We start from the raw sequence: 18,318 nt of genomic DNA, 5'->3' as shown, positions 1-18,318 counted from the left end.
CACCATGGCCGCTGCAGAGAGCAGCAACGCATGCTGGGATATCCGCTGCCTTGATACTTATGCGGCAAGAAGCTCGAACTGGATTTAATAGCAAAATCATTAAAAAATTCCATCCATCTATTTATTTGCTACTATACGTACGGCTGGAACACATCCCAGCGGACACCTTGGATTGATTACCTGTCAATCACCGGACTGACGCACAAACGCACACACATATAGGCGCACACACTTTGTAAAGACTTAAGAAAATTTACATTCTTAAAAGTACCTAATGTACATTTTGGCAAAGATAAATTAGTCTTCAATGAAGTGAAAATTTGTACATGTTTAAACAGCTCTAAAAGCACAGTTGCTTTTTTTTTTTTCATCTGGAATTGCTAATTGGTAAATAAAATTCGTCCTGCATTTACTGACTTGCTTTATGTTCAGAAAATTGATCTTGCCTATGATTTGCTTTCCGTCAGGTTGTACTTCCAAACACATTTTTTGGTGCATGTCCCTCGTTGATGAATTATTTAAGCGTTAGCTTGTTTTTTTGCTGACTCCTGTTGCGTTTTTCCATTTTCTGTCTGAACCATAGAAACAAATCGTGTTTGGATCTGCTAACCAGCGTAAGCCACGAAACAATCGACATGCTTCTTATTCAATATAGCATGCGCAGTATACCATACCGTGTTTATTTTTAGGTTTGGAGCTATTGTAGTAATACTTAATGCGATTAAGATCAAAGTCTCCCCAGACTCTGCCTGTTTTTCTTTTTTTTTTTTCTTTTTACATAAGATCCAACCTGCGAGCGTGTTCTTGAGCGGATAACGTGAGAATGTGGTCCGACACGACAGGAGTTTGACTCCTGTCTGTCATGCAACCCACTCTCACTGTGCAGAAAATATCAAACCAAGATTAGAGACATCTAAATCAAGGCAAAATATGCGAGTGCTTTATCAAAATATTTCTTTTTTTCCAAACAATTATTAACTTTAAAAAATATAATAAAATATTGTAACTTATAGGTTTAGGTTCTTACATTCCGCCCAGCCGTATTTGATTGATAATGTCAAGGTGAGCGGGGTGTGGTTTCAGTGCTTTCAAGGAACACGCCCATAAAGATTTATCACAATTCTGTCACCTCATTTAGTATACTTGGTGTTTTTTTTCCCCCAATCATTCCAACTTGGCAACCTTGTAAAATGACACTTTACGCTGTGGTGTGTCAAATTAAGAAGCCATAAATTTCCACCATAGCAGGATTTGAAATGAAGTAATTATATTCCTCGTTTCATCCCGTTTTCCTTGCTCTGTTCAAGCCACTTTCTGCAGTCCCTCCATCAACCCCCGTGCACATTTTTGTCTTTGTTCCAGTTAACCCCGTTCCATCACCTTAGAACATGACAGTCAATGCAGCGTTTCTCTTTTTTTCTCCACTCTACCTGTGGTGTCCTTTCTGCACCAGCAAGATTAGAGCGCCTCTTGCATGTGCATTTCTAATCAGTTAGAGAGCGAGAGAGAGAGAAAAAGGAGTGTGTGTGTGTGTGTTCATGTGAGACAGAAAGCGAGCGAGTGAGGAAAGGGTAAGGCGAGGAGGGGTGATTACGTGGAGCAGCACCCCATACGGCAGCCCTGCAGTGCGATCGGGAAAAAAAGGGGGGCTTGGAGATCGGCTGCGCAGAAAGCGCAAGAGACGAGGACTGGGAGGGTGTTCAAAAGAGCAAGGATGAGAGCCAAGGTATAGACACAGAGGGAGGAGAGCAGAGGAGAGGAGAGAAGGGAGTGAGGGGGGCATGATCTTTGCTTCCAGTCGTGGGGGAGGACGGCAGCGGCAGCGGCGGCGCGAGATTGAGGCAGATCGGGAAAGCGGCCAGGCGGGACGGCATGCCCTGTGAGCAGTGAGGCGCTCCGTGCGCCCCCCTTAAACGCCATTCCAGCAGGGCCGTACGGGCATGCAGCAAAGCGGCCAAGGAGCCAGGTGGGCTGCGGCGGTGCTCCTCTTCTCCTCCTCCTCGTCAACGTCGCGGACGCCCCGGGGAACGAGCGTCGTCGTCTGAATGCCTCCCAGGACTCCCAACCTCCCGCTCGGGATTATGAAATTCAGGAGTTGAGGAAGCGCCCGCTCCTGCAGGATTTTACAAATACGCCCAACTACCTACTTAACCTTTGTGGCTCGCTCACACCCCCCCGCCGAAAAATGACCGCGCCGGTACCTCAAGTGTACTTTAAGAATGCTGCTACCTTGCTCGTACGAGCCGTGCCCTAGCTCTCAAAGCGCTTGACCAATGAAGCCATGGGACTCAGCCAGAGCTTTACAAGTATGTGGTGACCACCCCCCGACCCCGACTTTAGGGATAGAGTGTGTTGCTGTGTGAATACCAATGTTTTTTGTGATGTCTTTGGAGCGGCTTGCCTCTCCGATGCTCGGTGGGCCCAGTTTAGCCCAAATCTGTCAGCCGGGTTCCCCGCTCTCCCTTCACTCTCGTCTGACCGTAAGCCGTTAGCCTGTCCTTCCCCTTCCTCCGGTGCGGTAGCCCGCTGCGGGGTGGGAGCCCCGTCGACCTATCCCCGAACCCTCCTGTTATTTTTCCAACCTCGGACCCTGCCTCCCCTGAGCTCGGCCTGGTGCTGCTGCACTCGGCTCTGCCCGCGCTGGCCGAGGATGATGTGGCAGTGCCACGTGTCGTCCTCCGAGTGCCGCTGCTACCGGCTCAACGGCTTCTCGCTGCTCAAGCGCTTCCCTCTCTCGGCAGATGGGGCGTGCGGCAAAGCCCTGGACCAGCCGGTGGGCGAGTGGCTGGAACGAGCCGGGCTGCCGCAGTACGAGGGCAAGTTCCTGCTCAACGGCTTTGACGACCTGCGCTTCATGGTGAGTCACCTGGACCAAACCCTCAGGCCTCTGCTTCCTGCTCCTGTCACCCCTGCCTCCGCCCATCCACCACATCGGGGGCGGGCTAACTTTCGTGCACAAGTCTTTCTTTTTTAACGAATCGAGCAGTTATTTAATAGTGCAATTGCAAAAAATATTTCAACATTCTTACTTTATTATTTACATTCATTCAATTAACTAATTTATTTATAGGGGTGAATGGAGCATTTTTATATGTAAAATATTTTATTCACAACAAATCAATGAACTATTTAATGATAAATGAAAGAAAATTTTGTATAAAGTTAAACAAAGCAGAACAAAAAACAACAAAATTATGTAACAAATAAATGAATAAAATGTATTAAGTTTGCTTATTTATTTTTTGACTCACAATTAAAGCAGCCTTTTTATGAAATGAATAAAAACTGTTTTAGTATGTATTCAAAATTTCCCTTTTTTACAAATATTTTTGGCTTTACCACTTACAGTAAATAAAAAGTAACAATATACGCGAAATTGTTAACGTTCTGTTTTCTTATATTACAAAATAATTATTTGATAAAATAATGCAAAGTAGTGTTAATGCACATGTATTTCTTCCTCTTCTTTGCATTGCACAGAGGTGAAGAGCATGCAGATTGATTGACCATGACCCCCCTCCCCCCAACACCTCCCTATCCTCAATTCCCAAGCGGGAGCATAGGCCACCCTCATTGCCATGACAAACAGCCATCAAAAGCCATTAACTTTTTCCCCGTCATTAAAAATGAGATGATCTCATTCCATGTCTTTGCAGCTAAATGGAGCTCACTTTTAATGCACTGCAGCTTCTTCCAGATAAACTCTGCATGCTCCCGTTACGACCGGCGGGAGTGATTGTTTCACACATTGAAAAGAGGCATACGTTTGTGAATTTCTTTAAAACACTATTCTGGGGACTTGATGTCTCATCTTTTTGTCAAAATAGCGCAAGGATCAAGAATCAATGTACACTTGACATGTTTTTAGGGGCCTGGCTCGCTACTCCTCGTTTGCTGCGGAGCCAATGGCGAGTACGGCTTTTGTTACTGTGACAAGCGGGGGCGGAGCATACGTTTTACAACTGTCCCTTGTCATCTCTCCAGCAAGCGTATGCGTGACAGTGGGCTGCTGGCTTCCCCAGAGCGTGGGGTAAAAAGTGCAAGTGTCCGTAAATACAGCAAAAGCATTTTAACTTGCAAAGGCAACACTTCATATATAAAACCAAACATAAATGCAATCTTTTGTCACGCGACAGAAAAACGGAGTGCAGTTTTGCTTACCTTTGGGCTTTTTAACGATGCACCCATGATTGATGTTGGGTGTCTCCGCATGATCATGTTTCAGTGTAGTTGAGCCATCACTTGAAAGTGACTCTGGATCTTCACCCAGTCAGGCTGTCATAGTTGGAGAAACGGTGGCGAGGCATATATGATGTAAATTAACATGACTGTTATGTGACACTAAGGCAGAAGAGGTTGTTCAGACATTTTTTTTGCTCATGATCCCCAAGCAAATTGGCGCATCCGGAAAGTAAGCTCATCGTCATGGCCTCCGCCCACCCTAATTACATATTAATCAGTTGATTTAACTGCACCTCACTGCGCGCAGCATGACTGAAAGCATTATCATGTTTGATTTTTTTTGCTAAATAACAGAGAAACGCGCCTTTGACGTGGTTCGCTCCCCGGGTCAAACCATGGCCGCCGCGGCGTAAATAACGGCTCCCTGGGGGGCTCAGAGCGAGCGTTTGAGCTGCTGTTGCGTTACGTCACCTTGTCACGCCGGAGCTCGGCGAAGAGGCGTGGAGGGAAGCTGCTCCATGACCCCTTTAGTATTCATGCTATATGATAGATTTTTGTACATTTTTCAGTGGCATTGCTTTGATTTACAAAACCCATTGCAGGAGCTTCAGGGGCAAAACCATTTTGGGCATTCAAGACCAATTTTAAAACTCATTGTTTCCACAAACACTTGGATAAAGGGAACTTATTGAGTGCTACCTTTGTGTTTAGGAGATTCAAAGCATTTTGAGTGATTTGTGTACTGTATATTCATTTCGCAAACGAGTCACTACTGCTGGATCTGCTGGGGCGCTGTCCCACTTGCCCCACCACGTATCTGACCAACATTAGTCAATATTAAGTTCACAGCCAATATATCCCTCCCATGTATGTATGTCATTAGCAGATTTTCATTCAATCCGATTTATATACGACAAATGTGAAATTGAAAAACTGCGTCTCAGTGTTAGATTGGATGATTCCGTGCAGGAGGGAAGATTTCCCAAACATAATGTGATGCAGACTATGGCTCATTAAGCATTCTGATGTTCATTTGTGTATGATGCCTCATGTGTCTGCTGGACCTGACACATCGGTGAGATAAATGATGGGCTTAGCGAGCTGCGCTAAAAGAACGCCGATGCGATGCTTGTAAACAACGGCAAAGGTCAGACCGGTTTGGTAGACGGGGCGGATGTTTCATCGCGTGCCCTTTTAACATGCTTCCAGATTTGTCAATGTCAACAAGCAAAAGTTCTCCGGTAGAGGGCAGTGCTTTTTAGAACCGCTTTCAAACTTTGACACGCCTTGCTGTGATTGGATATATCATAAAAAAAGGGCATGTTACAAATCAACATTAGTTTCATCCTAAAATTAAAATTGAACTTAATTTAATCTAATTTAAATTTTGGTCAATTTGATCCACAATATAAAAACTCTTGGCACTGTGTAGGAGCTCAAAAGTAGATCAATTGCAAAGTGCATTTTGAGAATTCATGCTGGGCAAAGAGTCACAGCCAAGACGTCCGGCTCTTGATGAGAAGTTTCCCCCAGCGGCCTGGCCCACGGTGCAGAGAAAGCAAGCGCATGAGTGCTGAGGCGTTCAGTGGCCAGTGACGAGTGCGCCAAGAGGCAGCTTTTGAGGGATCATGAATTATAAACAGCTGTGTGCTCATTCTCATCATTTTTACACGACGATTAGCATTTTCCGCCGGAAGTGGGTCGCCCAGCATCGGTCCCTTCTATGGCTGTCAACTTTATTTTAGGATTTTTAGAGTGCTAACACTTTTTGCCTTGATGTCCGAGCAAATGTGGCAAATTGTCTACTGAGACTTATATTCGTTGCAAATTTGTCTCGTGTCTGTATATCATAAATATTGCATGTAATCGTGCAGCTTTCAACAAAAATGCTTCAGTGTGGACATGAGCATGCTCAAGCCTTTTTCGGGTCCTATAGAGAATTTTATTTAGGGCTTTAAGTTGAAATCTAAAGCAAAGTGTTTATGTTTGACATGGCTTTGGCCTGAATGTCAAAAGCTAATCACGTATATCTAGGGAACACTGTAGCCACCTCGTGGCCAGGAGGTCCCAAACAGCCACTAAGTTGGCACATGAACACATAAACCACAACACATGACTGAGTGACGCCGTTTCTGCAAAATTCTTTCGGAAAATAGGAATAAAGACAATTTGGCGTACGGGGTCAAGAGAGGGACGCTAATTTAGCCAGAACACACAGCAAGATAGAAGAGCGCTATCATCATCACCGTCATCATCGCCGCCACCACGAATCACATCACTAGCAGCGTGCGGCTCATTAACTATGCAAGTACTCAAGCGTACATTTTCCCGTCACGTGACGTCAAATAGAGCCTCCCCAGGCATCGTCGAAGTGGGGAGAATCTATTTCAGGCTCCTATCCTGGATTTATGGCTGGCGACCTTTTATTAATCGGGCTGCAGTGGTGCTTTGAGGCCAAGCCAGCGGGATGAAGCAAAGACAGAACATTTTAACATTCTTGGCTTGAAACAATCAATATGCAGCATTACAGCAGCACTGGGGAGGGAAAAACGCTTAGATGCACATTTTCCGGCCTCGCTCTACGGCTGCATTCAAAATCACTCCCTATTCACTAGATACAGTAGCTGTTTGGCATAAGTAAAGTACTTGAGTAGAAGTACAATCATCTTAACAGAGAATAACACAATCTCATTTGCACAGCGCTTTGTTTTATGTTTACTTGGACAGTAAGCAATCTCAAAGTGGCAATAACTTCTTTTTCAAACAAATGTCACTGAATTAAATGAATACTGTCACATTGTTAGTGGCTTAACCTTAATCAATGGGTTTAGAACATTTATGTACATTTTGTAGCTGACTTATATGTGGAATCATTTAAATTTTTCTTTTCCCATACTGTATTCCATTTGATCAGTGTCTGTGTCGACTAGATATTCTTCTCCATAAATATCATCAGATAGCGAATAGGGAATGAGCGAATGATTATATATTCACTTATCTCCTGTTCTCTAATTACTCCATTATCATTTTCAGTGGAATTCATAGCATAGTCGCCCATATAAAAGCATTTCTATAGCTCTCTCTCCCGATAAGGATCCGCTTTAGGAACCACAGAGTGTTCCTGGTTTCTTTCCCCGTGTCAATGAAGGCAGCTCTTGTGGACGCATCCACCAAGGCTTTCTTTGTTCCCGACGCGTCGCACTGCATCACATTGATCTCGCCGCGCCATGCACAATTTATTTGACTTCATTGTCCTCCCACTCGCCTCGTGTCAAGCATGCGCTAAACACTCGCATCCCAAGCCATGCTTGCAGCCAGTACGGTATGGATTTGTCCAGCACGGAACATTCCGTGAACGCTCAGCCTCTGGCCAGTCAACGTCATGGCCTGTTTTTGGCTGCCGACCAGTCTCGGGAGTGCCCGGCCTCTTGTCCAAAGACAGCTGGGAAAGGCTCCAGGTCACACGTAGCCCTAAGCGCTATGCACTCACACAAAAGATGCTGCACTGTTTTCCTAACCCACTCGCTCGCTTAGTGTGGACTTTGAGCAGATTGAGTTATTCCTCCCACCCCAGGGTTGGATTAGTTATTCTGACGAATCGGATTCGGTTGGAGAGTGTATTTGGATGGGCTGAAGAGCTGCCCGTTGAGTTCATTGGTATGCCTTTTCTGTGTATGCGCAGGGAAGTAACGTGATGGAAGACCAGGATCTCCGAGACATCGGGATCACTGACCCAGGACACAGAAAAAAAATCCTGCACGCGGCACGTGGACTGCCCAAGGTACTCCAAGTTTTTGCGTTTGGGAATCAATGTTCTCTGTTTCTGGATGTATTATTATGAGATGCATGGTGCCCACAGGTTGCATGAGGGATCAGACATTTGACACTATTGTGCATTAGAAAGGCCTAAAGCACGTACAGACGAGCTGAACAAGCATTTTCCCTCCCTTGTGATCAAAAGTGCCCAATTGATGGATGACTGTAAAAAATGATCTTGAGCTTGTGGTGAGGGGTGTGCTCAGAGTCATTTTTCTGAACCGCTGGAAAAATGACAGGTCGGGAGTGGCCGCTCGACGAATTAATACTTCCAGTACCAAATTACATTTACGAGAGCACCACCCATCACCGTTTCCATCGCTCAAGTTTCGATGACATGACATCCCGTAATCGACCATCGGCTGACTTATTGCGAAGTGTTAAATATGGCCGGAGGAGGCCAAAGGACGCTCACCTGTGACGTTCCTGCCGCAGGTCAAAGCTCTGGGATGTGACGGTAGCACATCTCTGGCCTCGTGGCTAGACGGCCTGGGCCTGCACGAGTATCTGCCCAATTTCCTGTCCAGTGGCTACCGCACCTTGGAGTGTGTCAAGAACCTGTGGGAGCTGGAGATCATCAATGTAAGCAGCCCAAACGTTACTCTTTCAAATTTATGCCAAAAGTTGAAGCCACTTACCCAAAGAGGCTACTGTGTGATGAGAGGTCTTGAAAGGTGAAGCAACAAGTGATGACTTGCCCAAAGTTCTAAAAGAGATCAAAATTTCAATGATTTACATATGGATTGCATACACACACTTAGATGGTGCATTCACGTCCACTTTTCCTGTTATAAATCTATTCCGGTTTATGGCATGTTGTGCGGAGGAAGAAGGTCAACTGAGGACACCTCATATTCCGCTCCTTGGCACTTTGCGCTTTTTCAAAAGCCTCCAAAGATATTTTGCTTTGTGACTCACTTTAGCTGGGGCTATCACATCGTTTACTCTAATTTGTCGAGAAAGTCGCAATTACGCATCGTGGCAAAAATACCACAATCAAGTTTGCCTCTAGTAGTATTTCCTTTCGTTAGCTTGGTTTCAGCTGAGCAGAGGGTTGAGAACATCAGTGTGTTGCCATGGTTACATTCCGCAGACTTTCTTAAAGCGTCCCATCTTTATTTTTTTCTTCTTCTTCTTCTTACATCGCCGCTATGCTCTGCAGCATCTCACGGCAAATCGAGCATTGCCGTGACCTACAAACCGCTTTACGTTCCCGCACGCCATCTTAAGTGCTTGATTATGAGGATTTACACAACCTCCAACCCCCATGGGAATGCGAGACTTCCAGACCAATTCTCCCCCGAGACGGGATGAATAATTGAAGTCTTCAGACAAAAAGAGATATGCACAATAAGTCTGTTGCTGAGGATCTCGTAGCGGCAGAGCTAATTGTAGGCGGAACGTTAATAACAGACACGAGTGTGCTAATAGGCAATTATGCAAATTTCTCCCGTACAGAAGAGTTTTTGACTCCATAAAACTAACAACCTCTGACGACTATAATCACAGTTTAACAAGGAGGAACGTGCTTTGAGAAGGTGAGCATTTTAAAATACACCAAACGAGGATTCAGCTAGCGTACAGGGTGGGATCATTAAGCCAAATGTGCACAGGTAGGGCGACGATTGAAATTACAATGACGTCAAACAGGACTTTCAAAGTTCTGAATACATGATACGGATAATTGAATGTCAAAGCAGTTGTCTCGATTTAAAATGAATTCTGATTATTATTCCGTTTGTTAGTCCTCCACTCAGCAGGTGGGTGAGTTAACTTTCACTCAGTCCGTTATCATGGTTCGTTAGTCAGTCAGTCTGACCTCTATTTGTGCTATGGCCTCTATCGTGCGTTTCTTATTTTGTGAGCAAAATGGGCTCAGTGTTATTTAAGCACGATGCACAAAGATGCCTCGTGAATTATGAAGCGAGACAGTAGCGTATTCAAAACTGATGGTAAAACAGATTGAGGCTGAATTATTGATGGCCAGTCAAGGGGCGTGCTCTGCCGACTCAGTGGATTTCAGAGACCGCACATTGTATTGTTTGGAAATGGCTTCTCAGAAGGCTCGTTGCTGCCATAGGTCATCAGGGTGGGTCCGCTGGGCCACAGGAAGCGGATCATCGCTTCTCTGGCCGAGAGACCTTACGAGGAGGCGCCCTCCAAGTCCAGACGGCTGTCTCCCATCATGGTGAGACCTATGATACTACACCATCAGTTTCACTTCCTTAGAAAGCGGAAACATTTTACCGACTTATTGATGAAGCAAACCGAGGTTTTCCGCTTGGTAGAAACAGACCAAGAAGATAACAGCTAAAGAATCTCATAGAGAATTGTTGGAGACGAATGTTGGATCAAGATCAGGAAAGCTGAAAGCGACATGGCTGTCTAAACATTGTATCATCACGTGATGTGCGCCTTTTTCTACCACTCAGTTCCATGACCTCCTGTCCCAAAGCACTTGCCCTCTGGGCCAGATGGACCCCTACACCAGTCGCTCTATGGACATGCTGCTGCCCCTGGCCGAGGCGGAGCGGCGGCGGCGACCGGATCAGGACGGTAGCGTCTCTCTGCGTTCCTACTGTGAGCGGCCGCGCTCTGTCGTGAGTTCCTCTTTTCTTTACATCCTTTCATTGTTTCTTCGGAGAATTTTACAACCACTTTAAAACTTGGAACACCCTCAAGTTGTGACTTCCGCACCATTAAAGGGTCCAAACGTATTAGTCAGAAGATAAAAATGTGATTTACAATACATGCTCTTAATTAATTTACGAAATCAACCAAACAATTAATCATTATTATTTAATTGAGCGGGGATGTGTGGGGAGAGTTCATTCTGCGCCACTATAAATCTCCAACTTGGAAACAATTTACAGATGCATAACCACGATTAGATGGTGATGCACCATTTCATATATATATTTCTTTTTATGTATATATCCAAAATGCAGAATCTAGTGAACCCCCAGATCTCAGTGTATACTTCCGCCCGCACTGTTGTCACAAAGTGTCACTAGCTTAACACGTGAACCTGGCCAACATCTGTGTCCCGCTGTCATGAACTCTCGCAGCTCCGACTTGACGGCTTGGTCCTCAGGTGAAAGCGCTAAGAATAACTTCACTGCCACTGCCAAATGTTAGCGTTGGCTAAAGGTCAAAAACTGCTGCACCAACTCAAACAGTCTGGAGCGGGTGACCCCACGAGAAATTTTACTCCATTTGTGCAACGATATCAAGCATCCATTATCCATACTGATTTTGGTATCACTGCAGGACCGACACAGCGAGCGACACAAAGAATCTCGTGTGAACCTGCGGCCGCCGAGCCACTCTGCTACCTACGCCACTGTGTCCGCTTGGCACCACCAGCCTGAGAAGCTCATCCTGGACGCCTGCGGGTACGAGGCAACTGTAAGTCCTAACCTAACCTAATTAATCATTCCAATATTTTGAGATAACAACACACCTCCTCCCTAACATTACCTCATTATATATTTTACGATAGTCTCTATAAATGTCTGACCTGGTGTGTTCTAATGGCAGTACTTAGGTTCAATGATAATCAGGGATCTACGGGGGATCGAGTCCACACAAGATGCCTGTGCTAAAATTAGGGCAAGTATTCCTCAAATATTCATCCATTCATTATCTGGATACAGATTTTTTTCAAATAAGAATGATTGTTTTCTTTGCAGAAATCAAAGGATTCTAGAAAGGGTCCTGTTGTTATACTCTCCATCACCTACAGGGGCGTCAAGTTTATTGACGCAGCCACAAAGGTAATGACGAAAAGCCCTCTAGGAAAGCATGTGCGTTTTCTTTCATTCTTTTCCATCTCTTCCGCTAGATCATAGTTGCAGAGCACGAGATCCGAAACATCTCCTGTGCTGCCCAGGACCCGGATGACCTGTGCACGTTTGCCTACATCACCAAGGACCTGAAAAGTGGCCACCATTTCTGTCATGTCTTCAGCACGGTGGAGGTGGTAAGTGCTGGCAGAATTTGGAAGACAATTTTATCCTGAGTATACTAAAGGAAAAAAAAAAGTCGTACTGAAAATGCCATTTGGGCAATTTCCCGCAATTACACAGACGCAGACGTACGAGATCATCCTAACTCTGGGCCAGGCTTTCGAGGTGGCCTACCAGATGACCATGCAGGCCAGACAGAGACACTTTATCCCCCACTCGTCCCTGGGCTCCGAGGTCGTCGAGACCAAGAGCAGCCGACCCGTGTCGCAGGCGTGGAGCAGCATGAGGCGATCAGCAGTGAGTAGCGCCACTATTCTTCTTCTTAGAATGGATCTACCTAATCCGAAGGACTGAATTTGTCAGAGTCATCTTTCTGCGTCACCGTTGAGTTTGTTCAGGACGTTGCCCACGCTGTTGACACATGGCAATTTTCAGCCAAAATGGCCTCCCAACTCATTTTTATGTACGCAAATGCTTGCGGTGCCAAGTGAGAAATTACGCAAACTTTTCGTGAGCTGCCTAGTTCTGAAAATGAAACAGACCGATCTGAATTGTAACGATGAAGAAGGTAAGCAGAGCTGCATGGTTGCAGAGTCCTCGCGTGCGCACACCGTTGCAGAAGCATGGGCAGCACAATGCTAAGTGTGTCTTTTAACATGTCCTTGTCTTCTTGTCTTCTTGGTGCTGCTGTCGCCCACCGCCGCCGCCACCGCCCACCAGGGTGCCCCCGCGCTCGAATGCCGCTGCTGTCACTGTCACACGTGCACCACCCACCGTCCTACCTTCCTCCCGTTGCACTCCGTTAGCCCCGGAGTCCAGGTCCTTCTCTTTCCTTGCCTCTACTCACCCCCCGGCTGCCGTCGCACACCCGCTCACGCACCCCCTCCCCGGCTGCCACCTTCATCATCTTCCTTTCCTACCACCGCAGATTCCATTTCCCTCTCGCCATCTTTCCTCATGGACGACGTGAGCGCAAGTGTCGCAGTTTAGCTGAATTCCCGGTTGTGCTTGGTGGATGCTTTCATTCATTTGAATCTGAAGGTGACTGAGTGTAAGCTGTGCCCGTGGGATGTGTGGTCAGTATGTTTGGGGTTTTTTTGCCTTCTGCTGTGGGTCGCTCAACACAGGACGTGACACAAGAAGGCCTGAGAGGAATCCAGAAGCTCAGAATTGTGAGGCAGATGTTCTAACCACTTGTCTAGCGATGCATTTTCTTTCGCTCAACTCAGCACTTTGTAAACAAGCAGCTAAAACAAAGTGCTGCACTTAAATAGGAAACGGAACATAAAACATTAGACAACTGAACAATTTAAAAATAACAGTAACAAAGTTAAAAGCAAGACAAGTCAGGTGAGTTTCAAACTTCCACAGTAGTTGTCTAATGTGCACTGAGAGGTCATTCCATACTTTGAGACAAGTGACACAAAAATTTCATATAACTATCTGCTTAGACTTAGGTACCTTTAGGAGCAGCTAGTCACTCACCTGACCTGAAATACTGAATAGTAGCGTAGGGAAGAAACATTGACTGTAGAGTAAGGCTGTCACTAAAACTATTCAATGTTTTTAGGATCAATTGTTCTGTTGATTAATTAAATAATGAGTTAATTTTTTTAAATTAAGGCCCAAATTTGAAAATTCATAACGCTTAGCCTATCCTGAGCTAACTTTGCGCAAAAGAAACCGGGTGCACCCTGAACTTTTTGTCAGCCAATCCCAGGGCACATACAGACACTCATTCACGCATGGACAGTCAACCAAATGGGAATGTGGGAGCTACCGGGAGAAACTGAACAAAAGGATCATGCGACACCCCCACCCCCATCCCACCCCAGAACAAGGCCCGAGCTGAGATTCAAACCCAGAACCTCAGAAGTGTGAGGATGTGCAAACCACTCATCCACTGTACTGTGTGGGCTGAACAAGTGTTGTCTCTGTCCTGCTTGAGTTGTGGCATTATTATTTCGGGGGTGTTCGCTCACTGCGGCGGCCCGCGGAGCCCGTCAATCATCCATGTGGTGGATTGAGCCCCGAGCGCCTGCGATCGGTCGCTGATCGATCGCCGGGCCGTGGAGGGGAAGCCTCCTCCGCTGACACCCGTCTCACACGATCCCTCTCGTCCCTTCCACCCTCCCCTTTCCAATACCCTCTTCCTCCTCCTCTTCCTCCTCCTCCCCCTCCTCCTCCTCCTGCTCCACCCGGCAGATCGACCCCCTGGAGATGGACGCCGACATGCACTCCTTGGGCAGCACCTCCTGGCTTTTGGACCAGCACGACGCCAACAGGCGGCCCGTCAGCACCAAGTACGAGACCACCATATTCTGAGGCCCCTCTCTCTCTCTCCTAATCAGACTCCCATAACCCGTGCCCCCCTTCCACCTTGCATCCGGTTGGTAATCCACGCACAGTTGGAGCCCCGTGCCTTCTCACTGTGACGGTGTAGCCACCCCTCAGGGCTGCCTCCTCCTGCACCTCCACGTTTTGTTTTTCTGCCCAGCAGCCTCTTACGAGGATACCCCCCCCCCCTCCCCCTGACTGCGGCTGGGGATGCCCCCTCCCTGGACTGAGCTCGTTTTTTTTCCTTGCATTTCCAACCCCTTGATAGATGGCAGAGGTTGCTTATTTGTAAATTATGTCAAAGCAAAGGATTTTTCATTTTTGGACTTTTCTTTTTTTGTTTTTCTTTGTCCGTGTGTAGCCTCTCTTGTCTTACCAGGCATCTACCACTGTGAGACTATGAGGAGGAACGGGATGCCAAACCAATGAGCAGTTTTGTTTTTGTTGTTATTTTCTATGCATTTGTACACACACACACACGCACACAGACACACACACGCTGGATGGGTCACTAACACACTTTGCTGCACTTTGAGGAGGTCGGCAGCCCGATGTCATGTCATGGCCCCCCGTGAACACCACCCAAGACTGTACGCTTCCAACACACTTGAGTGAGAGACTGAGGGGGACGGGGGGGTTGTGGGGGTCTCTGCTCTGGCCTTGTAACTTGCCCTGTGCCTCTCAGCATCACGGTAGCACCGAGAGACAAAACCAAGTTTAAAAAAAAAAAAAAAAGAACAAACACTGTGTTGACACATGGCACTATCCCTTTGAATATTTCAGCCGAGGCATCCGTTTTGTGATACTCTTTTGATAGGCCGAGGCCGACTAAAACATCACGTGAGACGATTTTTGTAAATGGAATCCAAACATGCCCCGAAAAATTACGAAGGGCCCGAGCACGCATTATCCCCGAAATGAACATCTCATTATCACGCTTAAATGTCTAGCACGCCACGTGTGTGTCGCGTCACAAGAGGAACCAAATAATTTGTTGTGTGTTGTGGTGATAACGAATGGATTTGCTATGCTGAGATCCACACACACACACACACACACACAAACACACAGTTTCATTTTGTTTGAAAGATGTCATTGTGGCGACAACACACTTTTTGCCACCTCCGCCCACTGTCCCTGTGTGTGTTGGCAGACTGTTAAAGGTGAGCCGTGCGTGTTTGTGTGGCACAGTATCAACAGCGGCCTACTGGCCACCGTGTTCTGACTGTTAGCTTCCACTGGTGATGCATGATTGCAATGTTTTGTCGCTGTTTTGGTGCCTGTGGCAAGTCGGGCCAGTCTGTCTGCGTGTGTGTGTGTGTATGGTGTCTCTCATCCAGTTCCGTCCGTCCGTCCGTCCATCCCCTCGGTTTGAACATCCCCAGTCAGTCAGCCGCTTCCATCCCACCGTCCGTCCATCTTCACCCCGCCGTCACGCATCTTCACCTGTCTCGTGCGTCACCATGGCAACCTGCTCGTATGGCTACAAAGCAAGGACGGGTAAAGTCAAGACATTTATTTAAGCCAGACGTTCAGAGCTTCGTATACGTATAAGCCTAACCTAAACCCAAATACGGCTCCCAGGGTACCCAAGTCGACGGACGCGGATTTATTGACATGTTCATTTTGCGAGATGGCAGAAGCTCACTGTTCGTCTTCCACTCGTCTCAGTTTAAGTTCTGAACAAGCTCTTCTTTGAGTTTCAATTTTGATTTTGAAGGCAGCAAATACAGTGATGCCTTGAGATACTATTCCAGCAAGAAAAAAATGCAATGTGTTTTTTTATGAGAAAATATACTTCAAGAAATATTCTATGAAGTAAAAATACGACTTGCTCCTCATTCTAGTGTGTGTACCTTGGCCAACTGCCGGCACCATAAGACAACAGAGCCACATAGATGCTAATTGTTAGTCCATGAGGCTGAATGGACTTTTTTCATTGTATGTTATCATTAAGGTAGCAGAAGCTGTGTTTGTTTATATACAATTAATGGATGGATGTGTAATTCTCTGTTTTATCTTTCTTTTGACACTAAGTTACAGCTAAGAGTAGAAATAAATAGCTTGAGGCCTCTTTGTTGAAGAATGATTACGAATTATATCTGCCTACCTCCCCCAAAAAGAAAAAGAATCATCCATTTGGTATCTTGAAAAACAGAAGTTGGGTCACTGGTATCTCAAGGCACCATGGTATTGAAATCTATCACACCTCTACGATGGAACCACCAAAAGTTGAAGAGTGACTCAAATTGAAAATACTTTTGTGCAAAATCTATATGCCTATTAGCATGTAAAGGATAAACGTTTGTCTTTGTCTTTCACCACAGAAAAGATGTTTCTGTTTGGTTCCTATGCTGGTTTTGGTCAAACTATGGTTGGGTTTGACTTAATTGCAAATGTTTTATTGCTCTTCAAAAATGCTCTTCTATAAACCTTCTCTTGTGTTTCACTTTAGATTTTGAGCTCTATGTTAGGCCATCAAGGCAGCAAACACGCCGGCCTGAATTAATTGTGCACTCTTTTGGTGGCTTTCGTGTCCAGAAATGATCATGAATCCTTGTAGATCAACCAAAACTGTTGTGCAGAACAAGTTATACCTCGATGTGAAACCTCAGCTTAGTGATGAGCATCTAAGGTATTAATTCGGTTTTGCTTTATTTTTGGATTTTGATTTTGTGACGTCACTACTGAAAAAAAAATACCAGAATAAACAACCAAACATAAAAAAACCCCACTCTAAATGGTTCCTAATTTGATTTGATCTACAATAGCCTGTTTATGCATCACTGTAGCTGGGCCTGGCCCAATGCAACTTCCTAGAAGAAAAAAACATTCCACCCCAACTCTAAATGTTACAAATTTAACACTCCAAAAGGTTTACTTTGAGACTTGATTTCGACCGCTCTGATGATAACTGCGTCCTCTGTTGGTAGCAGTCTAGAATGGAAATATTCCTCTAAACCTCCTCCCTGTCACCTGAGCCATGCACTTTGAGAAAAGGTTTGTGCAAAGGTTCTAAGGTTTAAACCAGTGCTATTTAATTGTGCCCGTCACCATTATTTGTATGAAATCATTTTCAGATTAAGACAAATCCGGGTAAAGTGAAAATCATTTTGTAATTGTTCTTAATTGGTAGGGGAGGGGCAACTCATGCCGGATGCGCAGGTGTGACACTGGGCCTTACTTTAGACAAGCCCCCTAGAATTAAAATTGCAGGCATTGCAATTGCACTGAATTGCATTTGTCAATATATAGTCCAAATTTTAGCTATACATTTAATTTCCAAGGTCAATATTGATAGTCGGACCTGACTCCAGCAGCAGCAGCTGATATATGAAGCAAGTTGTCCGGCCGGGCGTGACGCAGGTGACACACCCACCGTGCGTGGTCTTGTTGAGTCTGTTAACATTTGGTGTTCTCCTTGTGTAGCTCGCCCCGACGTTCAAGTTCCCGGACACCAAGCTGTGAGTTGGCGAGCGAGTTAAAGCGGGGACGAGGTAGATGGAGCAAACCTACTCTTGACATTTAGATCTCGCTGCGCATCCCCTCCCTCACCCCGCTCACGCTACCTATACACGCAGACGAAAAGGTAAACCTGTCCGACATGGCCAGCGAAACAGGACTTTGAGAAGTGCTCCCGTCTTGACAAAAAGGTCAGCTGGAACGGTCTTCCTGCCTGGCCTGTGTGCAGCTCTCCTTGTTATGCAGGAACCGCGATGGCTTTGGAGCGCTGCATAGACAGACGAGCATGTCAATTAAGACGCGTAGAAAATGTCAAGAAAACAACACATTGAAGGAAACGACTGTACCAGCAATCAAAGCTTTGCCCATGTTTGTGGCCAGAGTTTTGGGTTTGTCAATGAAAATGTGATACTGTTTCCAATATTTCAACAAAAAAAAAAAGAAAAGCAATATTATATTCATGATATTAAATGATACAATGAGAAAAGCATCCCTCAAGTCTGATATCAGCATTGTGTTTTTTGTCCATTTATGTTGCAGTGATGTCAATGCA

At 45.7% G+C, this 18,318-nt stretch overlaps 1 protein-coding gene across 3 annotated transcripts in view; it reads left to right on the top strand.

Moving 5' to 3' along the window:
• Window positions 1-18,255, top strand: part of anks1ab (ankyrin repeat and sterile alpha motif domain containing 1Ab) — a 31,459-nt gene extending 13,204 nt beyond the window's left edge. Inside the window, exons 5-18 of one of the 3 annotated variants that reach the window (XM_088389926.1) lie at window positions 2,742-2,857; window positions 7,865-7,963; window positions 8,434-8,580; window positions 10,079-10,186; window positions 10,431-10,598; window positions 11,269-11,406; window positions 11,539-11,610; window positions 11,691-11,774; window positions 11,843-11,980; window positions 12,087-12,263; window positions 12,687-12,785; window positions 14,172-14,269; window positions 14,665-17,669; window positions 17,733-18,255. In XM_088389926.1, the coding sequence (XP_088246052.1) occupies window positions 2,742-2,857; window positions 7,865-7,963; window positions 8,434-8,580; window positions 10,079-10,186; window positions 10,431-10,598; window positions 11,269-11,406; window positions 11,539-11,610; window positions 11,691-11,774; window positions 11,843-11,980; window positions 12,087-12,263; window positions 12,687-12,785; window positions 14,172-14,269; window positions 14,665-14,698 (1,478 nt within the window). In that variant the 3' untranslated portion in view covers window positions 14,699-17,669; window positions 17,733-18,255. The remainder of the gene's footprint in view (window positions 1-2,741; window positions 2,858-7,864; window positions 7,964-8,433; window positions 8,581-10,078; window positions 10,187-10,430; window positions 10,599-11,268; window positions 11,407-11,538; window positions 11,611-11,690; window positions 11,775-11,842; window positions 11,981-12,086; window positions 12,264-12,686; window positions 12,786-14,171; window positions 14,270-14,664; window positions 17,670-17,732) is intronic. The other 2 variants (XM_088389928.1, XM_088389927.1) reach the window with 2 other exon arrangements.
• Window positions 18,256-18,318: the final 63 nt, after the last annotated feature.

This window comes from Syngnathus floridae, chromosome 11 (genome assembly GCF_059516105.1).
Source record: "Syngnathus floridae isolate MCC-2025c chromosome 11, RoL_Sflo_1.0, whole genome shotgun sequence".
Taxonomy (NCBI): Eukaryota; Metazoa; Chordata; class Actinopteri; order Syngnathiformes; family Syngnathidae; genus Syngnathus; species Syngnathus floridae.
The sequence above is the reverse complement of the archived record's forward strand: the minus strand, read 5'-3'. Positions and strand labels throughout refer to the sequence as shown.